The 19,624-nt window shown below is 42.0% G+C and overlaps 1 protein-coding gene across 4 annotated transcripts in view; it reads left to right on the forward strand.

The window, feature by feature from the left end:
• Window positions 1-19,397, forward strand: part of sima (HIF-1 transcription factor component sima) — a 53,024-nt gene extending 33,627 nt beyond the window's left edge. For 3 of the 4 annotated variants that reach the window (XM_046635271.2, XM_046635268.2, XM_046635272.1), the window contains exons 8-14: window positions 7,756-8,251; window positions 8,503-8,857; window positions 9,442-9,764; window positions 9,845-10,071; window positions 10,169-10,314; window positions 10,420-10,883; window positions 14,844-19,397. In XM_046635271.2, coding sequence (XP_046491227.1) covers window positions 7,756-8,251; window positions 8,503-8,857; window positions 9,442-9,764; window positions 9,845-10,071; window positions 10,169-10,314; window positions 10,420-10,883; window positions 14,844-15,140 — 2,308 coding nt within the window. In that variant the 3' untranslated portion in view covers window positions 15,141-19,397. The remainder of the gene's footprint in view (window positions 1-7,755; window positions 8,252-8,502; window positions 8,858-9,441; window positions 9,765-9,844; window positions 10,072-10,168; window positions 10,315-10,419; window positions 10,884-14,843) is intronic. The other variant, XM_046635270.2, reaches the window with a different exon arrangement.
• Window positions 19,398-19,624: the final 227 nt, after the last annotated feature.

Here is a 19,624-nt window from a genome sequence, read left to right on the forward strand (position 1 = left end):
ACGCGTAGGTGGACATAGGAATTTCGCAACGGCGAGGGGGGAAGAAACGAAAGAAACCCAAGGGGGTGATATTATTTTTAATACCGTACGCACACGTAGTGTTTCCTTCTTCATTCCTCTATGTTGTATACAGGCACTGTCACGGGTCCCGTGCGCGAGGAGTCGTAATCCAAGCGCGGCTTGATCGAACATTGCAAGTTTATTTCGTTTACACTTGCTTTTTTTTTTCTCGTGCCTGATGTTGAAACGCAATGAATTCCTCATCCATAACGTGTCAAGCTCACTGCCCAGACCGAAATACTTTCATGCGATTTGAAACTTATTGTTAGAAAAAGAAACCAGAGATTCTCTCATCTGTCATTGTCAGCATCATATTGTAGAATGTGTTTGTTGGTTGTGCTCGTGGCCGATGCAATGTCACCATCGTTAATTTGTGATCGACGATTGCGAAATCTCGTATGCCAATAGTATCTTGCGCTGATTGTGAGACAATTGAAACCTAAGCTAACTTTATTAACAGGTACTTATTCATTTTTATCGAAGAGGCCAATATCAATTAGTTGAAGAACGTTGCGGAGAGCGCGGCCAGTAGGCGACCGTCGACGGTGCGTGTTTTTGACTTTGGTGAATGATTCTGTTCCACTTTTGCCCCCCTATCCCTTTCTTTGACACAGGCGACGCAAATACATATCGGCCAATTGTCCCCGCGCGCTCGTGTGTGCGTGTGCCAGCAAACGGAGTTGAGAAAAGAGAGTGGGCTGCTGCTGCTGACGCTGCTGCATGACAGGCTCTGATTGCGAGCAACGTGAATTTATCCGTTCGAGATGCAGGCGTGGGTATTACCAGTGAAATACGCCAGGAGCCGGCCGACGTTGTGATGTACGATACAGCCGGTTCGCGGGAGGAATTTTTTGATTCCTTATACCCCCGTCTTCTTCGCTTCCGTTTCTTATCTTTTAATCGATCCCCGCGCATACCAGCCGATGGGCGGTATAACGTAGATGAGAATGAAGTTAAGAGCAGAGCAGAGTCTGACTGTACGTTCGTGTTCGACTTGGCGTCGTACCACCTTGTTCCACATATCAACCGTGCCGCGTACGTTGTACGTATCTATTCTGTTTTGCGTCCTATGGTCTATTTACATTATTCACGTCTGGCCAGCGACGAACTATGCACGATTCCTTCCACATATGCTCCTTATTCAGCGACGTGTTACACACGCCTCCGGCACTCCGCCCCACCTTTCCGTCCGCGAATCGTGCAGATCGAATCTCTACGTCCGTTCGATCGCACCCGCGGAAGATCCGCGTGATCACCGACCAAATCGTTGCTAGGTACGCGCGTCGCGTATCACCTGACCGGTGTAACGAACAACAACCGATATTGCCTCTACCGACGCGCGGCTATTATTTCCCTCAAATTAAGCTTGAAACCCGCGTCTGTACATACCACGGAATAAATTCTCGTACAGAACCACCGATTGCCGTTACGTAAAGTATTGTAATATGTATGTGCATACGAGTATTCAAGTGTCCGCTCGTCGTACGTGGGTATAAGGTACACCTGACCAAGTTTGTACAAAAATCGACGAATATATTGATGGTAATGATGTTTTCACAGAGCGCGGAAGTGTAGACGTATGTTTGCACATGTGCAACGTGTAGGTACCTCTGCGTAAGCACACACACACTCCGAGACTGTCTAATTCAGAGATATTCAAGATAGGTACGCATACTCAGTCAGCCAACTATCCGCGATTGCCGCGCAATGAGTATAATCTCGATTGGGTACGTATGCAAACGCATTATCCAAACTTATTCATACGTCAGTGGTGTCCCTGGCCAAGAAACGCTCGTTGAGAATTTTATTTTAAAGCTGCTCAGTTGCGCGCGTATAGGCACGTTTTATACGTGTGTGCATATATGTCACGCATGACCACCTCATAGTCGAATGATTGCTGCCGCAGGGGGAAAGAAATCGCCGGTCCTGTGTATGAAAAAACGCGATCTAGACGAGAATTCCGGCATCCGTACGATCCGCAGTGGTATAAAAATAAACCGGGTGATAAAAAATGTGATTCCGAAGGGTTTGCAAGAGAGTTTCAAACAATTCGGATCGTCACCGAGTCCTGTACCCTGTTTTTTCCACGCTTATTCACCGATAGGGTTACCTATTTTCTTCGGTCAGTCGCGATTGATTTTCTCGGTTTCTTGTTTTTCGACGGACGAGGATCGCCATCCTCCTACCTCGACACCTACAACATAACCTGCAACGTCGGTCGACCGTCGAGAGTCTCGTGATTCTAGGCACCGTGCATCAGCGACGATGTTGGCTGGCAACGTAACAGCGCGGCGGCCAACACGCCCGAGTTTTATCGCACCCGTCGCGGCGGGGCGAGGAAAGGGAACGGAGGAAAAAAAATGGATAGATCACGTGACGTATTCCGGGCTCCCCTCGGCACCCCGCGACTCTATGCGACGGCCGGTTCCCTCATCTCGGTTTCTGGCCGGTCGGTCTTGGTGCCGCGGCTGCATGCGCGTATCGCCGCCGCTTCGCTCGCTTTACTCGCTTGGCTCGCCTGGCTCCGGCGTGGAGAGCGAGTTCGCCTCGGGTAGTGATCGCAAAAAATTCCATCGCGGCTCGTTTAGTCGTCGTCGTCGCGTGGTTGTGGCCAACGCCAAGCAACGCCGGGATTCGCGCTCTACGCGTATCGTAACGCAACGCGCAACGTTTCGCCTCCTCGCTGTTTCTACGTCCGCAGTGTCGCGGTGCTTGATCGGTATATATCGCAAGTGCCTAGCCCGCATCATATTCTCTGCACGATTCCAATGGTGCGCTTCAGCGCCGGTTTTTATTACGAAAGAAACGGTACAGATTTACCAAGCCTTCGGAAGATGCATCGTTTTTAGGAAAAACTCGTGGTACCTGGAAGTGACGGGAATATAATTTCGGCCATTTCTCTCCATCTGTCTACCGATGCACCGAGTATAAACGATAAGGAAATAGGTAAAGAAAGATGCAAAACGATATGCGGATGATGTAGAGAGAAGAAAAGTTAGTTCCTATTTATCATTACGTATATACCTGTAATATAGAAGTGACATCTGTGATGTAACTGCTGCATAGGCGATAATTCCGAGCCGTGGGAAGGTAACGGAAAGAATAATCGACAAAACGGAAAATTGTATCACACGCGTTGCAAGTATATTCGATCGTTGGGTCCTGTAAACCTGTTGCTACAGTGATTGGAAAAAGAAGACTGAATAATAGATACTGTGTTACCGAACAACGCTTATATTACAGTACGTACGGTTGAAAGTTTCCATTTCCTTCTTATTGCGACGTCTCAGTCACCTGCGATTCCGGTTTGCTCGATTATCGTGTTGAACGGAAGTAACAGTGGGAAGTAAATGAATTGAAAAAAACTTGGAAAAAAAAAATAAAATAAAGAAAAAACAAACTTGAAATCTTTATGATAAATTAATTGATCAAAATAACGACACTGAAATGAAAAAAACGCGGATCGCTGAGTGTGATTTCACCGATATACTCGAGGGCAAGATTGTCACCTGAGAAGAAGAATAAGAGAACACGCAAAGATCGTCTAGTTTGCATTGCTGCTGCTGCTGTTGCTGTTGCTGCTGCTGTTGCTGTTGCTGCTGGTGGTGGTGGTGGTGGTGGTGGTGGTAGTAGTAGTGTTAGTGATGCTGTTGTTATTATTGCTGCTGCTGCTGCTGCTGCTGCTGCCGGTTGTGATCCTATAATCCAAGGATACATTTAATATCGTGTACATTAGTACCGTGTCACGAACTACTTCGCACTTAGCGACAGGCAGTAAAATTATTATACCTATATTACGTGTGTTTGTGTCGGTGACGAGAAATTGTACTCGTTTTTGTGACAGATATACAGATAAGGTACGATAATGTGTGATATACAACGTGCCTGAAAGGCCGCTTCGGTAAATGAATTATTAAATCACGTGTCGAATCTTATATCAAAACGAATACGCAGCAAGAAACGAAATAAGAGGAAAAGAACTCTCGCGGATCGTTATCGGAACATAGATTTGAAATCATCGAGTGTCACCGAGTGTAGGATAAAAGAGTTGATCGACAACTTTTCCCGATACGTCGTTCAACAAATTCTTAATTTAATGAAAATCTTGTGCCACCTGCTGGTACCGTATTACCATTACATTCTCCTCTACCACTGAGAAAGCGAACAATATCGTTGACGAGTATCCATCCGATGTTTGAAGACGTGAGTTAGTTTCTTCATCATAATTAAGCCATCAAGTTCTTTTCCCTCTCTTAACTTTATCCATTGGTATCCTTATCATTGCGGATTCTTCTTTTTCAATGAAGCGTATAAATAATTACGATCAGGGAATCGATATCGAAACGCTGACGTTGCGGCACGCAGGAAATCTTATCGAATAACGTGCGTAAAGAGCGATTTAGATACAGAGACAGCTGGTAATTTGTATACTTTTTCCGTTTTCTCTCTTTCTTTAGTTTATTTTCTCATTTTTTTTTTTTTCTCTTCTCCGAATAGGCAAAGCTTCGCGGATGTAGCGAAGGTAGAAATTTTCTGCACTCGAGATCTGCAAATTCACGGTCGTTCGAGGGCAACGGTAGATGGAAAGTGAAGTGAAAAAATAAAAATTGAAATCACTGCGCCTGTTGTCATATCCGCGGTACGTTCGACGTACAGTAATTCATCTCGATTGAATGCCTCGCAACATCGCAATCGTCTCGCGATAAAACTATACCTGATGATTTATTGTCGGTTGTTCGCGCGGTCGGTACGTGTATCTACCTACAATTATCATCTTTAAGCCGCCTTGAATACCTCCAACACATGCCGCACCTGCTCGGTGAAGTGATAGCGCGACGAAGAGATGTCGGCAAGTCTCGTTGAATTGTATTACATAATGTTGGCAAAAAAAAAAATAGGGGCTCGAGGCAAATAGAAATCAAGGGCGACGTGCGTCTATTGAGAATGAAGGGAAAAATAGATCCTTGCGAGCTGTGCTACGAGTTTCAATTTGACGCTTGCGTGCAGCAATGCGAACGAATTTCGGTGCATTGAACCTGGCCTCCGTGCAGATGTGTAATACATTGTATAATAATACGCCGGGCGTTCGAGTGGCCTCCGTATGAAAAGGTCTGGCAGCTCTCGAGAGCTTTTCAGACTCTACCTACTATTTTTATTCGATGTATTCCACCCGTTCGCGCGTCTGTTCATTAATAATTTAACGGCCTTATAGCGAAACTGGCCGTACGCGCATCTCTGTAACGGATAGGAATCTCTAAGAATGGTCTCGACCCGACTGGGAACCAAAACTTCACTGTACTTCGCGGTATTTCGGTATCTCGTTTACATTTCACCTGCGCGTGCAACAGGTTCTGTCCGTTCTGACCAATGCCGACATGACAGGTCTGCTTGTGCCCGACGAGACAGGCGGTGACACCGTTCGTACTCTCGAGTTTGTTGCACGCAGAGGCCGGCGTGGATCAGCACACCACGTGCTTTCGGTTCTCTTGACTCTTGCCAGTTGCGTAACAAGGGGCAAACTCGTCGACGCGCGAGCCACGGCCATCGGTTTATTTATAGCGATACCCGTTACATATTTAACCTGCCCTAACTTCTTCTTCTACTTCTTTCATCCAACTGTCACACCGCAGGCTCGACTGCTTCGCACACGGAAAGTCTAACCGACTGACTTGCTCCCTTATGCCGTGGCCGATAAGAATCGACCCTTGTCATTTTCTGTTAGACTAGTTCCGCGGTTCCGGTGGTCATCCTCCTATAATTTTCGACCATCGGTTCGAAATCTGTAGTCAAGTTTTAAGTGCAGGCATCCCTTCGTATGATTGGTATTTGCCGTTGAGAATAAGAAAAATTTCACCACGAGCGCCTGATCATCGTACGGAAGAAATAAAAAAGAAATAAACAAATTGTAGGAATGATTGTGTATGTATGATGTTAGTGTACGTGATGCATTGTAACGGATAAATTGTTAGATAAATACGATAGGGTGACGATCGACGAGCACATCGTCGTCGTGTTGAGATAACCCCGTCAAACGTGATAATTAAAATTCAACTAGTTTATAGAAGCTCGGCAATACTCAAGCTGCATCATCCTCGTGTAATGTGCGTCACTGAAGAGATGCGAGTATCTTTACCTGCGTTAAACGCGCCTCGCTACCCCATTTCTCTTTCATTTTCACTCGCTGCACCGTCCGCGAAGAATAATTACTATACGTGCGGTTGTTTTCATAATAACCGTGCCGTTGAAAACCGAAATAAACATAAACACGTTAGCGTGCAATCGATAGATTATATTCGTTCATTGCTTGGTTGCACGTAAGTTTATTCCGTGCACAGAGCTACGTTGAAATTGCACTAAGAGGTGCGAGTATATTTTTTTTTCTCTCACCTCCTATAATTAATTATTGGTGTTCTTGTAACACGATTTACGTAATAATTTTTGACGCGTCGGTGCTACTACGCTCACATACTGATGTTTACGTACGCGGATATTTGATTAGCCGCCAACTCGTCGAGAGGATTCATAACTGGCTAATACCTACTGTACTGCACGAAAATACGCAAAGCCCGATCGAAACCTGAAACGCGAAGCGGGAATTAACGATAAAACGATAATTCACTAGGGGGTGTAGCACCTACAACGCTCTGTGCGTGTAGGCTATGTTTGCTTCTAATTCTCGCCCGTGTTTGTTTTCTCAAGATCTCTTCATTTTCTTTTCCTTTTACCTCCTGACCTAGTCGACGTTTATAAACTTTTCTCCGTTTCTCGTTTTCCATTTACATCCTATTTCAGGTTTATTTTTTCTTCGAGCCGTAGGCAGCCGCAACGAGGATGATTGATAGGAAGTTGATTCACGTTTTCATGAAAGGCTTGCCTGCGACATCGCGTTTAGGAGAATCTATTCGTGCATGCCCCCCCCCCCCCTCCTCTCTCTCTCTCTCTCTCTCTCTCTCTATCTATGAATCTATCTATCTATCTATCTATCTATCTATCTATCTATCTCTTCCTCTTTTAAATAAACTGATGACACTATTGCCAAATCGTGCTACCTGGTTGTGGTCAACGCAACAGGTAGTTACGGACTTTGATCTTTCAATATGACATCACGTCGAGCCGACGTACTGCACTCTCTCTCTCTCCCAAACGAAGAAATACTCAAATGGTAATTATAATTGAAGAATAGAAAGAAAATAGAAATCGTAAAATTTAGCAGCCGCAATTCGCGTAGAATGTACCCACGCGAACTTCTGCATATCCTCGCCTCAAGTGCCATGCGAAAACGGTTCGGTTCATTGAAAGTGAATCCGCGCGACACGCCGCGCAACAAGTTGTGCTCTTTGGCACGATTCATGAATGCTGCAGCGGAAAACTACCGAGCAGCGTCGCAGCAGGCGAGGGGATGAATGAAGTTCATTAATCAACCGCGCAATCGCTTCCCATTCGAAATCCTGCGTGATTATGAAATTGACAATCCATGAGAGGGGAGAGCGGGCACAGTGGATAATCGGTGGTAATAGTTCGATTCTCGTGATTTCGCAGGCTGTAGATCTATAATAATGTCATTCGATCATTATTCAGCATTGAAAAATGAGCGTGGAGACGAAAAATTCACATTCAAAGTCCCCGAATGTTGCGAACGCCGCAAGAGGCAAGGTGAGGGTCCTTTTCCAAGTTTTCTCCCTTTCTCTGTTGCAGTGAAATCGAGTGCGAAAATGAAGTGTACAGCACCCGCCAGCTGGAGGCTCGCTCCGTAGATGTGGCAGCCTCCTCAGATTGCAAGCAACCTCTGTCACCGGTAGCTGTCGCCGGTTGCCCAGCAGCGATAACCGTACCGACAACCATCAACCCCAACAACAACAACAACAACGTTGAAAAGTCAGACGCCGGCTGCCCCGGCGAACTGATCACCGGGGATTTGCCGATCGAACACCCGGGACCCTTCTCCGTCACCGCGGCCTTGTTCCGACACCAGGAAAAACCGATCGACGAAACACCTCAGGTGTCCGAGAACAAGCCATTTGATACCGAGAAGGACTTATTCTCGAAGCCCGTGTCGGCCACGGACCAGATATTTGGTGTTGCTAAGATACCCGAGTCGCAAACCGATAATAATCTGCAGTTGCCTACGCTTCGCCAGCAGAGAAGTCAAAACGTTCCTCTGCTCCCGAGACCGTCGGAGAATTTATTCCAGGTGAGAGGAGGCACGCGTACGCTTATAATAAACTTGCAGGGTCTGAACACGGTTCTCCGTATAATTGTGATATTTTAGCTTTAAAATACTTTTCGGAATGTAACTTACGTACACAATCGACCATTGCCGGGTTGAAACGGAATACAAAGGTGAATAAGGATCGTCCTGCACAGCATCCCGTGACTACTTTTTCCAGCTGTCGATAAATCGATCTTGATGATGATGACTTGATTTTTCATTTTCATTCTCAGGGAAAACGCGTACTGCAGTACTCGGCAATCAAACAGCAACAGCAGCAGCAACAGCAGCAGCAGCAGCAGCAGCAACAGCAGCAGCAGCAGCAGCCGCTGCGTGCCAAACCGCAGACAGTGACGAGGGACCTGATCGTACCGATTCCTCAAATCCAGGAGCCGCCCAGCAGGGTTCCACCTCAGACAGCGACCGCGAGCATATTCGCACCTCGCACGAAGGACATGAACAAGGGCTTCCTAACCTTCAGCGAAGACCAGCCTGGCCTTACGAGTGAATATAATATATGTGCATGTGCGGATATGTCGTTGGATGTATGCAGTAAGCGAGAAAACGATGCTGCGGAACATTGCTGGGGTCAGTTGGTCGGATCGCGAATCTCTTTCATTCGCTTGAAGTAAATCTGGTACGCGTGTCGGGCCTACTTTGCAAGGTGATCTTGATCCCGTTCAAGGCTGCCAAATCCGCATATTTCCGGTGTACGTCCGCGTAACGAACACGTATTCCATTGTCACCGACGCCGTGTATTGTGAAAGCCTGATTATTTTACACGACCGTCAAGTGTGAAGAAAATCGCGCGTAACGTTTATAATTTTGATCGGTTTTACTCGACACCCTGACGGCAACAACGCCTCGAGGAAGTCAAGGGTGCGTCGGCAACGAGGACACGTTACGCCCGGCCTGGCCCAGTCTTGAGAAGAATCCGTTTCGAAATAAATATCTGGCGTCGGTCTAATTTCATTCGCGGTTGTCCTCGTGCGGCGCGGCAGCTAGCCGTTGCGAAACTCGGAAGGACGATCATTGTTACACTCGGCTCAATCGTTTCTCATCTCATATCCAGCATCATATCCCAATTCATTGATTTTATATGTGAACTTTGTTGAGTGCGAAGTGCCCGTCTGATTGGGTATATCGAACGTCGTTCTTTTATCTCTTTGCAGTGTTGAAGGATGAACCGGAGGACCTTACCCATCTCGCCCCGACGCCAGGCGACGTCTGCGTGCCCCTCGAGGACAACACACCCTTCTTCCCCGACATGCTCGTCGACCAGTTTATACTCGAGGACAACTACTGCCCTCTCCTCAGTCCCGGACTGCCAAACGAGCTCGGTGAATCCCTCTGCAAAGATTCCGACCTCGCGGATCCGCTCAGGAGCAGCGAACTGGGCGAATCGCTTGCCGACAGCGATCCCTTCATGTACAGGGAGACGCCGCCCAGTCCCGGCAGCGGCAGCCCCCATCTTCTTTCACCGGCTCTAAGCAAGGTGAGCCTACGAAAGTAATTGCGTACAACTTTCGATCTCGCCGTTTTCTCGTACATGTCGTTACTGGTATGTCGTTTCAGAGCCCGGGAAGCATAGACTCACTTTACAGCCCAAGCGGCAGCGGAGGCGGACTTTCCGAGGATGAAATGCTGATGCTAAGCATCGGTGACGTCCTCGTCGACGAGGATCTCGCCCTCAGGGCCCCCTATATTCCAATGTCCGACCAGGACGAGGCCCTTCAGCTTTTCATCAGCGATGACATGGTCATGTGGGGACCGTCACAACCGCCCGATAAAAAGTCCAAGTGGTCAGTTTACTGGATAATCTCGCCGAGATTAAGGCATGAAAATAATGCTGCAAGTCGAGTGAAATAGTAGAATGACTCCGTTCTCGTTGTTCAACAGGTCGAACGTAGAGGGCGCGGAGACGAACGTCAGCTCGAGCCTGGAACAGCTGCTTAGAACGAATTCGTCCAACGTCAAAAAGTCCAACGACCACGGGGGTGGATTAGTACATCCGATCGAAACGTTTGGTAACGTTTACAAGAAAAGTGAGTCCCCCTCCTGTCGCTAGACGTTGAAGGACGATAGAAATTGTCGGAGAATCCTGAACGTGGAATTAATTAACTATATAATCTCTATCTTGGTCATCGCAGGTATAAAAGAAGAGAGCAACGGCTGGACGGCGTCCAGGGCCGAGCGTAATTCGCACAAGCGTGTTTACTGCAACGCAACCTCGACGTCCGCTAGTTTCGACAACAACGATAACTGCAAGAGGATCAAGTGTGAGGAGAGAACGTCGAGCTGCGCGAACGAATCATCAGGGTTTGATGGGGGCCGAGGTGCCGGAAGCGCACTGACTATCCGGCAGGGAAGCCAACTGCTTCACCAGCTTATGTCTCAACAGTCGGTCGTCGGGAGCAACGCAAGGAGCGAATCGACGAATAACGGTGGCCGAGGAACCGACGGTGGCGGCGGAGGCGGAGGAGGAAGAGGCGGTGAGAGCGAGGACTCTTCTTCCTTGTCGACGACGACAGCGAGTACGACGGTCTTTCCCCCCCAGCTGCATCAGCAGCAGTCCAACAGCGTGTTGATGAACCTTTTAGTATCGGGATGCGACGTAAGGGCCGGTTATATTTGTTTAACTAAGCAAAAACAGAAACAGAAACAACAACAAGAAACTTCCAAGAGCATAACGACAGCGCGAAGTCAGTGATGTTGTTGATCTCTCATTCTTTCCTCAGCGCTATTTCAGACGTATAATATTAAGTTTTGCGTATACGCATTTTAGTAGTGTATACCGCGAGGCGCAGTCATTCCATGGGAATATTTTTTGTTTTGATTTCTAAATTATTGTCCCCACTTCATGTCCGCCATCGGTTTTGTCCTATGCGTAGAGATAGTCGTATGTGAAATTTGGAGTGAATATTTAATTGATGATAAGAAACGAAAATTCGGATGCGCTAAAAGCTACCGTCATTCGAAATAATATGCGACGATCGCGGAGGACTTGCAACAAAAAAGAGTAGTAGAATGGCCTGGTACAGCAACGCTTGGGGTATCTTTTCTACGGGTAGACGAGTCTCACGGCTAGCAAAGAATTTTCAGATATGTCCATACGTGTCGCGAAACCGTCAGTTTAAATTAAATTTAATCCGGCCAAGATATATTCTAAGAAAAACCCAGTTGTGTGCGACTGAAAATTTTGAAGAAAGAATTTAAACAAGTAATAAAACACTATTATTCATAATTATACGTATTTGTGTATAGCTAGTGTGCGCAACTGTGCATTTATATTTACGATCTGTATCTATTTTATTTCCATTTTCTTTTCTTTCCTTTGTAGGTTATTCGTCTTATTCGAGGATAAGAAATAGAGAGTGAGAAAAAAATGAATTACGAACGATGTCTAAGTTCGTGTTGCAAATAAATAGATTATATATATATAAAAGAGACAACGACGGTTTTACAAAGCACTTTATTCCACGAGGCCCAATTGGTATGTTGTACAACAATGTATAGTGATGTTTGACACGGTTTGTGTTATGTGTAACTTACGTGATACCGATTTTAATGTTTTCAATCTACGGCCTTAAGCTTCTCATAACTGAGCGTGGTTATCATTGCGTTAGTGAATGTATGTTGTTTATTGTAGTATTATACGTACGTACCTACATCGTAGTACCAGAGTTTATTTTGCACGATATATTTTGAAAACAAGGCTGAAGCAATCAAAGTCCCGACGCGATCGATAAGTTGTATTTTTTCCGTTTTGCAACTAGTTTTTCCTCACGTCTCGCGAGAATGAAAGAATAGAAAGTGAAGAAAAGCTAAGCAAAGGAAAGAAAATTGAAATATTGACAGTTCAGTGACCTACATTCGCTTGTAAATATCATTTCGTAATATAGTGGGCACCGTTGCCCCCCCCCCCCCCACCCGCGCCGCCGCTTATTAAAGGGTTAAATGAATTTTATAGCAGGACGGAATTTAAAAAATATAATTTAAAAAAGTACACAGTCAAGCTTAAAATCATCGAAATGACGTAAATGAATGGTTAACGAGTTACTTTAATGCAAATTAAAGTCTGTGTGGTTAGTAAGCCTCGATCGTAAATATTATTAGATTAGGGATAGTTGTAAAATTGCAAATAAATTATATATATAGGAATACAGTAATTATATTATGTTCACCGTTATTGTTATAATTATATATGAGACATTAATGAAGTAACCGTAGCGTGGCATAGGCTAGAATGACTGCTAGTGTTTAGAACACGATCTGAATGTACATACGTGAATAAGATATCGGTTTTTTTTTTTTTTTTTTCTCCATTATCTTAGTTTTCTTTTCTTGGGAAGCCGCGAGTCTCTCGGTTTCGGTCGCTGTTCATTATTTAGGTGCAAGTTTTCTCGAGTCGAGAACTGAGGAAATACAAAAATCATACTCACATCGGCATAGAGACTCATCAATTAATCTCGCGAGTGAATACTATTCGAAACGTTGTTGAAAAACACAAAGTAATAATAATGTTTATTTATTTTCTCCGTTTTCATTCGCGATCGACGTTAGACGACGATGAAGAACGTAATAACAATTATGATAAAAGTATCGAAGAAGACAGGGGTGTATGCGTAATGGTCGTAACACGAAAAAAAATAATTTAAATATATCTTCGACGCAAGGAGAAGAATGTCCGAAAAACCTTTGAAAGTGAAATTTGAAACGTTGAACCGCGTCGAAAATATAAGTGAATGTACGAAAACGCAAAACGACGGTGTAAGAAACTAGGCACGTTATAAAATTAGTTGTTATATTATAGGTGTATATATAAATATGTTGTATAAAACAAACACACACGCGCGCGCGCTCGCACAGTACATGTGATAGGTGCGGCAATTTATAGAAAATGAATAATACGTTATTGTTATATGGGTGATATCAAAAAAGGTGATGTAGAACCACCAGGATTGTTAATTTATTTTCTGAAAATCATTTATAATGAATCTTGAGAAGGATAAAGATGCAAGGGGAAAATAGAGAGGAAGAGTTGAAAAAACATAGGAATTCTAAAGTATAATAAACTAATCGAATATGTACGTATGTGTGTGTATAAATTTTATTCGGCCGGCAGATCAACACACCATCCGCTCTCTAACGTTATGTGCTGTGTAAATATATTTAAAAAAAACGAGTATATTTAAAATTGTTGTTAAATATATAAATTTAAAGAAAAAAACGAAATATATATTAAAAATTATTAACAGTCAATCGTTTCATTCCAATTGACGCCCGGCGTGTCTTTCATTACTTCCGTTTGTCCGTTCCTCCTTGGCCCTGTTTCTCCCAACCTCGTTCATAAACCCTGATTTTGTATCACTTTTTGAATATGTATTTATGCTATTCCTACAGGCTTTTCACACATAGTGCAATTCTAATTTCAAGCATCAATTATCTCGTACGTATGTTCAATAGAAATATTTTACTCCGTATTAATACACGTAGCTACTTAAATTAAGCGCAGATGTAAAAGCATAAAATATCTCCCAAAAATAGTGATTCTTTAAAAGTGACAAAAAATCATAATGCAAAGCAAAGAAGCCGGAAAGCTAATGACAAATTTTTTCCCTCTGAAAGCTTTACTTGGGTGAATCATATTTTTTCCACTATCTTGTTCCGGTTTAAATAAGTTGATATATCAACGAAAAAAGCTTTTAGCAGCACGTTGAAAAAAAGTTTAGCAAACGAGACAAAGAGAAATGGGGAGACGACAGGTTGATGAAAAATTGACGACGGCGTATTATAAATATCGACATTCGTTACGATTGCGATTATAGAATCACTAGCTCGAATTTGTTAATTTGCCACACACTGCTTACACGTATGTGTAAGTTTATGAGTACATGGACACAGATCAATCTGCTGGATTATTTCATTGGATATTAATCGAAAACAAGAACTGCGTAAATTCTGCGCAGATGTTTAATCGCAATAAAAACGCTCTGCAGTGTTGGCTAAACTTGGTATTCTAATTTTACAAACTTGATGTTCTAATTGAATATTTGTTTTGCAAGATGAGGGGTCTCATCTTCTTGTATATCCCGCGCGAGATCGTTTTTAATCCCCTCAGCTAGGACCTCGAGCATCTGTGTAATTCACGTATTAGCACCTACTCGGTAAAACGAAGCAAGAATCCGGATTCCAGATGCCAGGGCGTTCATTCTCATTTTTATTGCACTAGTGCGAAACCTACAGACAAGTTAGGCTTCTTAAAGATGATACTGTTGCAATTTTTTTCACATCTGAACATAGTTCTTTTATGCCATCCATGTCGTTCATGATTTTATTTGTACCCACATCATTCTATCCCGATGATCCCTCTCCACTTCCCGTATGAAAGACACCACCAGTCGTTTGTTAACGGACTATAAAATTATCTTTACAATTGTAAATATGTATATTATAGTTTGATTCAATAATTGGAACGAAACTGGTCGCAAGCTCTTGGACGGTGTTTCTGTCGTATGTGCGATATAGCGAAAACCAATGATTACGGTGTAACTGAATTCTGTGTGCTTTCCAGGGACTGATAGACCCTCGCAATATAACACCTCTCCTCGAAAGGAAGATATCCCCACTGAGTCTGAACCTCGAGAATCACATCGTGCCGCGGATGCCCCTCAGCATGGCGCTGAACCATCTCAGTCCAGATACGCGAAAGGAGCTCGTGAGCGCCGTGCCCAGGAACAAATCCTGCGCCGCACTTCATGAGGTCGTGCCGATGGAGTTGGACAATTTCGACTTCGACGTAAATTCGCTGAGCCCCGAGCTAATGCACGGCCCGGACCTCCTCAAGATCTTAACGAATAATCTTGCGTAGAGATCCTTGGAAAGTCGAGTTTTTATTTTTTACGTTAACACACATGTATCTATATCATCTATACATTGTAACATATATGTAGACATAACTGTTATATGGGAGGTGAGAAAGAAATAGCGTAGAAAATGTGATTAACCAATTGACTAATTAATTAATAATTGCTGAGGGAAATCGAGAGTTTTTCTACTTAGATTGTAATATTAATTATTGTCGAAGTTATCTGCACATGACGCAAGAATTGTCGCGAATAACCGCGGGCAAAAGCACATATATGCTCAAAATATCGTTTTTGTACCTTGTGTTTTTAACTAATACATACGTTGTTCGATAAGGTCGCGAATGTGTTTCTTGTAAATTGCGTTTCAACTATAATAGGTGTAATAATAATACTGCCAAAAGTAAATTATGTTACGCTAAAACTTCGACCTAAATGTTGTTTGACCTTTTCTGATTAATTTGTCATTTTATTCTTTTTTGCTTCACAATTATATTCTTTGGTATTTGAATTTAGCCTATTTGTCTACTACTTGATATACATGTAACATACTGTCATTACTATTATTATTAGTAGTGTATTAGTACGAGTAGGAGTAGTATTCTTATTACACATACGTATAACGTAATGCAGAACTATTTTCGATTCAATTTATCGCAGATTGTGCGACTCGAGGTAAACTCGAGGTGGACTACCCTTCTCATTGGGATGGGATTATTGTTATTTTCTTTCTCTGTTATTCTAATGAATCAATTCGACATAAGAGGGAGATAAAGTAGGCTTGCTCGCGTCAACTTATTGAAATATATACCTATATATTTTACATATTATTATACGTATAATAATACATATATATTTTAATACCAGCGAACATACATGAAGCATAGGAACACAGGAAGCATAGTTCTTACTTTTACCATTTACATTATAAAGATCCGTGTAAAAGAGTAAAGAACCATGTTTAGTACATGTAGGGTTCTATATTAAAGATGTCATATACTAGTGCGTATACATAATTGCCTACGTGACAAGAGGGTTTCTGACTATACATACACAACGATGAGCTTGGGATTGAAAATGAAGTTGAACAAAAAAAAATGAGTTGGCAAGAAAGATATACGCCACATGTGCTTACGACAGTCGAGTGCCAACTGTAAGAGTTTGACTTCAAGTCCAATATTTGATTTTTCTCAAAACAATACAGACTAACCTGAATAATCGTTTTCCCTTCGCACAGACTAAAGGTGGAGATGGAGGGATCAAAATTTCGGAGTTCAAAAATTACGTTGAAACGCGCGGGGAGGAAAAAAAGTAAATGAGTTGATCGGTAGTATAATAATTTGTAAAGCAAAGAAAAGGAATACATAATTATGCATCTATATACATATACCGTGCATAGTTGAGGAAATGGAAGAGTCCGCAGTCAGGCACTAACAGTCCCATGATCGCGCGCTCTCTCGTCCGTGAGATCGGATACGTTCGCTCAGAGAGCGTTCGCTACATTGGCCGATCGTGCCCGACTTCGAACTGTTTCATTTCCTCAACTACGCACGGTATGCATTATTTCCATATTATGATTGTTTTTACTAGCTGACACATTTTTATTGACAATGTCTCTACAGAATTATTAAAATTTTTATTTTCCTGTTTTATTGTACGATTGAATTAACATTTTTGGCCTTATGGCACTTTAATGAAACAAACCAAGATATACTTGAACATGTAGTCCGAATTTTTGCCCTCTTTCTAATTACCTCTGCCATTTGTCCATTTTTTATATCTTTTTTTGTTACATATTATAATTTCTATCCTAAATTTAATTTATTCTACCACGATTGAATACATGATAAATGATCACCTGTGCACTGTTATTTGACACAATGTACAAAAACGAAAACAACAACTCAGAATTGAAATACGAATCATAGGAAAAATGTGAATTATGTTTAAGTGACAAGATAATGTGACTTTAAACAATGCTATACTATAACAAAAGTAATTGAATATTATTTTATAAGGCAGATCTGTATATCTTATTGTGTAATTATTATTAGTATTGTTATAATTACGAATATATCATAATTATTCTGATTATGATCGTAATTGTTGATCGACATTTGATACTAGATATATACGTATATGTATACGAGGCACGTACTGACATTAAGAAAAGTGAATCCTGCAGGTGATTAGAGCTGTAAAACTCAGTAACGCAATGCTCATTGTCGTAAACTTGCTCGTGAAACGCATGAATCATTGTAATTGCATCGCCAATCCCGAACGCAACGAGAGAACTGCTTAAAACAGAAAACTTCAAAAAAGAAAACTTTTAAAAAATTAACCCACCAGACACTTCTTATTTGCGACGTGATAAGAGAGTGATGGCAGTATTTTTATTAAACTTTGTTGGCACCGTTTCAGCTTCACAGACGATTGCGTCTTACATGCTTATCGTTAAAACACATGTAAATGTTTCGTAAAATTGTCGACGTAATACTTGCTTTTGTATGGCGGATACAATACACAATTAATTGAGTACAATGCGCCTGCCTCTTTGCTTTGCTATATGGCATCGACAATACAAATTTTGGAAATTTATTATTGTACTTAATGTTCCATTTTGATATGCCATATGTCTGATGCTGGTTATCAATTTGATAATATTTAGAATCTAGGCGAAGTGAATGAAATTAAAGTGGTCCTATTTATGCCCCGTATCCGAAAGCGGGTATATACGAAAGTCACTCGCCGAATAAAGGTGTTATTTGTAACGAATGAAATTTAGATACAGTATACACCTGTTATGTAGTAAATTCCACTTAGCTTATAAGTGAAGAAATTATAAGTATCAATATAACTAGCATAAGCATTCCGTAGCTAAATACTAAATATATCTATATCTTTATAACCTTATGAGTATACAAATAAATACCAGATTTATTGGGTATCGTTTCACTCTAAAAATGAAATCCACAATACACATGTGCTTTCAGCGTATTCGGCAATTTAAAAATACACATAGTCATAGTATTAATATAACAATATTTCACATGTGCATTTTTGCGATTTTTGAAGCCAACATTTTTTCGATTCGGAATTTATTTGTATAACTCTTTTCCTTCTAATTGAACCTTTGATTTTAATTGGCCTGTGCTGAGTTAACTGTTGCTGTCTGCTATCTGATAATCGTTAGCGGATTAGAGCCAACGAATAAAATCCTTACTGGATTTGCCAGTAAGTGCATTCGCGGAATTTGTATTGCTCGAACCATAGACTCGAACGATGTGCGGACAATTAAAGCCTATAGTGTCATAGATGATTCACTACAAGTGCTAATCCAATTAGAGGAACCAATTTGAGCGGGTACACTTATAGGTGTGGTGCGTATGCGCATGCGCTGGGGCTTTCAGGCTATCCGACATGCCGTTATGTATGTTGGGTATCCTCTTGAAAGGCGTCAGGCGTAGGGTGAATAATATGTGAAACAGCTTGTACATGAGCGTACTGATAACTGAGAAATACTGACTTTCGCTGTGCTGTAACTCATATTCGTACAATATAACATGCTAATAAGTTAAGGATAACATGCAAGAAATGTCGAAACTTGACGATTGGTGAATTTTCCACATGACTGCCTGACTATTATACGAGTAAATATTTTACAGAAAATGTTATTCTACACGTAATTATGGAAACAGAAAAATTAGACCACACATGAATATAAAACCTAAAATTACGCTGTACATAATTATACTACACGAAATTATTCTACATATGATCATACCATATCAAATCATACTGAACGTAATTAAACGACATAGAATTATACCACATAGTTATATTACTCAAAATCATAGTACACATAAATATGCCACGCACAATCATTCAACTCACATTCTACCTGTAAATATATGATTGAACTTGTGTGTATTGAACTATCTACTACGCAACTACAATTTATAAGTATAACCAACTGAACTGTGAAAATAAGATACTCTAGGTAAAATATTGATGCAAAATCGATTGTACGAGTAGGAAAGTGACTATTCTGTGATTTGACATGTATGCAACCATCGTAACTAACTCGTCTTTTTTTATCATTAATATATTAAGTTGTGGGTTTTGATATAAATGTAAGTTAAGACGGGCTGCAGATAGGTGCATTATGTAACACTACAGATTATGACCTAATGTTTAAGGATACTGATTTGTTCTTGTCTAACCTATTATGTGAATAAAATAAAAAGTATTATACCTCACGATTTATGCTTCTCATTGACATATAAGATTATGCTTCTAGTTACGAATTAAGCGAATCGGAGAAATTTCAGCACAAAATTATTCCTGGTATCAGGAGCGCATATGAGCCGAGGAAGTCTTCTAAAAACAGGGACACATTGATTGACTGCACGTGATGTCGACGCTGTGTGACTGAAGGCATGCCTGCTTGCTTGAGAAGGCACGTGATCTCTAATTTTCGTGCCACTTC

Source organism: Neodiprion pinetum, chromosome 7 (genome assembly GCF_021155775.2).
Source record: "Neodiprion pinetum isolate iyNeoPine1 chromosome 7, iyNeoPine1.2, whole genome shotgun sequence".
In the NCBI taxonomy this organism is placed as follows: Eukaryota; Metazoa; Arthropoda; class Insecta; order Hymenoptera; family Diprionidae; genus Neodiprion; species Neodiprion pinetum.